The sequence below is a fragment of the Rhamphochromis sp. 'chilingali' genome (assembly GCF_963969265.1).
Source record: "Rhamphochromis sp. 'chilingali' genome assembly, chromosome: 9".
Classification (NCBI taxonomy): domain Eukaryota; kingdom Metazoa; phylum Chordata; class Actinopteri; order Cichliformes; family Cichlidae; genus Rhamphochromis; species Rhamphochromis sp. 'chilingali'.
This window is the reverse complement of record NC_137936.1, coordinates 18,156,804-18,159,501: the sequence shown is the minus strand read 5'-3', so window position 1 is coordinate 18,159,501 and position 2,698 is coordinate 18,156,804. Positions and strand designations below refer to the sequence as shown.

Here is a 2,698-nt window from a genome sequence, read left to right as displayed (position 1 = left end):
GTCAGTAAGCACAATCAGAATTCATACATAAGGTGCACTGTCGATTTTTGAGAAAATGAAAGGATTTTAGGGCGTGCAGCCCCCGTGCATGGGGGAGTTGTGTACAGTGAAGGAGAGAGGCGAGGCAGAGTAATGTTGCGTAAAGACAGGAATGAGCGGAGCCTCAGCTGGCCCAGGAACATGAGCAAAGACCAGTTGAGCCCCGGCCACCCTCACCCGAGGCACTGGTACGGGTGCAGGGAAAGGCTGGAGAATGGTCGAGCCCTAGCGACCCTTACCTGGGGAACTGGAACAGTTGCAGGGGGAAGCTGAACCGCAGGAACAGGAGCACATGGAAAAGCTGTCCCAGGAAAAACCAGCTGAGGAAAGTGATTAGCAGTGCCATATTGAGCAAGCTCGTTGACACACTCGAGCTGATGGGCACTACTGGAAATCTGTGTTTGGAAAACATGGAATAGGCTTTGAACAGGAAACATAATGGAGCAAAACACAATGGAGACCATACGTGAGCGTCAAAAGCTATCAGCTTCAGTTTTTGTCAAACCATTGCAGATGACCATTAAACTCTCTGAAGGTAGATCAGATCTCCACATCTGATCAAGAATTACGGGACATTATGTGACCTGGTGTAGGATTACAGGTGACCATACAAGGATAAAGATAGCTCTGGACCTATTCAAGTTAAACAGATATATTGCCTCAAGCTGTTCAAAGAATAATTAATGTACATGGATCTCCCTTCAGTTAGAAAACTACAGTTAGCAGCAGCTTGCTGTAGTCAACTCCCAGGAGAGGAATGCCCTACCTTAGCGGTACACATATTTATAAGGATAATGTGCGTCTATCTGATTGGTCAAAAACTGTTGAGAAGGGCCTGGGATTTAGAGTTAGCCCCCTCCTCCTCCCTCAGCTGCAGCTTGACCTAGGGATGGACATACACACACGCACACACTAGAACAATAAAAATAAAATAAGAACACACAAAAGACCAATAGATCTCCTGGAACAGATGGCCTCTTGGTTGAATTTTATAAGTCCTTCTCTGATGAGTTAGTTCCCTTTCTAATGCAAGTTTATATAGAAAGTTTACAAAACTGACTTCTCATAACAACTTTAACTCGGGGTCTAACTTCTCTAATACCAAAAAAGAAGGATCTTTGATCATTGACAATTGGCATCCTATTTGTTTTATAAATAATGATTATAAAATTCTAGCATAAATTCTTGCTAGAAAGAAAGAAAGAAAAAAGATTAAGGTCCATTTTAAACTTAGTTATTGATGAGACACAATCAGGTTTTGTGAAAAACAAACATATAACAAATAACATAAGGCTAATTTTGGATATCTTCGATTACCCTTCCTTTTATTTTTAGATTTTTACAAACCATTTGATACCATAGAGTGCAACTATTTTTCTTTTTTTTTTTTTTTCAGAATCCAGAGGGTTGGTTTATTTGGTCTGAGTAACACCTCCAGGCTTTAAAATACAGCAAATATGTAGCAATGACGAGCAGTTCTAATTGTAGAGAGACATGCAAGATATAGGGAGGGTTTGAACAAACTCACAGGGGCTTCTAATAATAACATGAGTAATAACTTTAAAGGTCTAACCAGCAACATGCAGATGGCTTTTCATTTTGAAGCAAGATACAAATACACATAAGCTGTAGTAAATGTGGTGTGAGAGATTTAGCTGCTCTCTTTGCCAAGAGTGTGTTTGTCAAACAGGTACTCCGCCATGCCATTCTGGGGAGCGCCCATGCGGCGCAGATTAGTCACCCAGTCAGCCAGCTCTTTGATGGACTTCACCTGCTCATCCAGGTAGTGATTCTCAATGAAGTCGCACATATGTGGGTCATTGTGTTCAGAGCAGAGTTTGTGCAAATCCAGCAGTGACTGGTTCACGCTCTTCTCGAGCTGCAGGGCACATTCAAGAGCCTCGACACCGCTGCCCCACTCATCCCTGTCTGGCTTCTTGACGTCTTGGAGGAAGATCCTTCCACCCCTCTGGTTCTGCAGTTTCATTAGCTTCTCAGCGTGCTCACGCTCCTCATGCGACTGATGATGGAAAAACTTGGCAAAGTTGTGCAATGCCTGGTCATCACGATCAAAGTAGTAGGACATAGACAAGTAGACGTAGGAGGCATACAGCTCCAGGTTGATCTGCCTGTTGACTGCAGCCTCGCAGTCCTGGTGGAAGTTCTGTCTGACCTGGGAACTCATGGTTCAAATTTCAGTGGCAGGTCTTGTTGAGAGGAGGTCGAAGCAGTGCGTTGTTAGCAAAACAAAGAGTTAGCTTCCGAGCTAGGTGGTTTTCAAGGCTGACTAAGCTAGCTAATGTTTCAAGTTTAAATTCACTCGATGTATCGGAGCGACTGGTCCCGTGCTGTACTGTATAAAGACAGTTGAAAGGTTGCCGTTCAAGCACTGTTGAAGCAGGTAACCTTCACTGTCCGATAACGAGAGACACAACTATTTTTCAAGCTCTAGATAAATTGGAATTTGTTAGTAACTTTATTGCTGCTGTTAGAACTTTCATCTTGTAATTGAAAAAGAAAAAGCCTCCCAAAACGTTTCAATCAGTGGCTATTAAGGGATCTACCTCTGAGAGGCAGAGTCTTAATGACTAAGGTGGAAAGGCCGAGGGCAACTCCAGGTTAATTTATGCTGCCTTGGCTTTGGAGGTCGGAAATAAAA

At 43.2% G+C, this 2,698-nt stretch overlaps 1 protein-coding gene across 1 annotated transcript; it reads right to left on the bottom strand.

The window, feature by feature from the left end:
* Positions 1-1,411: 1,411 nt before the first annotated feature.
* LOC308402015 (ferritin, heavy subunit) lies at positions 1,412-2,469 on the bottom strand. Its single transcript, XM_080890537.1, has one exon. It carries the CDS (start codon positions 2,222-2,224, stop codon positions 1,691-1,693), a length of 534 nt encoding a protein of 177 aa, XP_080746663.1. The 5' UTR covers positions 2,225-2,469; the 3' UTR covers positions 1,412-1,690.
* Between the last annotated feature and the right edge of the window lie 229 nt (positions 2,470-2,698).

What these genes read in the sequence shown, in the direction of transcription:
- LOC308402015 (XM_080890537.1), bottom strand. Translation starts at nt 2,224, where the DNA reads ATGAGTTCCCAGGTCAGACAGAACTTCCACCAGGACTGCGAGGCTGCA.